Source organism: Trachymyrmex septentrionalis, unplaced genomic scaffold, assembly GCF_001594115.1.
Source record: "Trachymyrmex septentrionalis isolate Tsep2-gDNA-1 unplaced genomic scaffold, Tsep1.0 scaffold37, whole genome shotgun sequence".
NCBI classification, from domain to species: domain Eukaryota; kingdom Metazoa; phylum Arthropoda; class Insecta; order Hymenoptera; family Formicidae; genus Trachymyrmex; species Trachymyrmex septentrionalis.
The window spans coordinates 3,179,993-3,180,851 of NW_017305536.1; the positions used below are offsets into that span (position 1 = coordinate 3,179,993).

Here is an 859-nt window from a genome sequence, read left to right on the forward strand (position 1 = left end):
AAACTAATTTCCGATACGTACGCAAACTCCAGGTGAAACTTCCGTGGCATTTTGCGCATTAGATGCGACCTTCGCGCCTTTACTCAATATATTGGATTTCTTTTGTACTTTAAGTTCATTTTTAGAGGCGGACGGCTGATAGCCATCCCTGAGGGATATCAGTACAGGCTCCGCGTCAGTACCACCCTCCCATTCTTCTGCCGAGATCGCGGCAGTATCACCGGCAGTATCGGGATACAAATCTTCTTGGAAGAGCTCAGACTAAAACACAATTATATAACACAATCGTTACTTCTCCAATCAAATCTTCAAATTTTTTCGGTTTCGACTTCCAAATCGAAGTACTATAATGCTTTCTCACCTTTCTCGGCACTGTCATAGATACTACTTGGCAAAAGCCCGAATTGTTTAATCGATAGAATCTGGTTATTTCACAGCTATTAACGTCACAGCCCCGTTTTGGCATCATTCCTATACCTCGTTGAGGATCGGGAGTTTGAAAAGTATTGATGTAATGAACAAACGGTGGTTCGGGCGTAATTTCGAAGTATCGGATCACAGAATCGCCCTTGCCACACAGGTATACTAAATTTGTATCGGGATCATACAGAGGGAACATAACTCCATTGCTCGTATCTAACTCTACCATAACAATAGGTTCGCCCAACATGTCGGGAGCTCGTAATGAATATTGTCTTTCCGACATTTTACTAAAACCCGTTGTAAAAATCAAGCCACCCCTGAAAATATAATACAAATAATTCTCTCAATCAGTATGCACAAAGATTTCACCAATGTCTAATGCGGTAGCCTTTTTTGTTATCTAACGTGTTAATTTTTTTACATGTATATATATATA

At 40.3% G+C, this 859-nt stretch overlaps 1 protein-coding gene across 4 annotated transcripts in view; it reads right to left on the reverse strand.

The window, feature by feature from the left end:
* The window catches only part of LOC108750841 (coronin-6), a 6,843-nt gene that overhangs the window by 586 nt on the left and 5,398 nt on the right, over positions 1 to 859 (reverse strand). For all 4 annotated transcript variants that reach the window (XM_018490651.1, XM_018490649.1, XM_018490652.1 and 1 more), the window contains exons 4-5: positions 362 to 740; positions 22 to 261 (exon numbers count right to left, since the gene is read on the reverse strand). In XM_018490651.1, the coding sequence (XP_018346153.1) occupies positions 22 to 261; positions 362 to 740 (619 nt within the window). The remainder of the gene's footprint in view (positions 1 to 21; positions 262 to 361; positions 741 to 859) is intronic.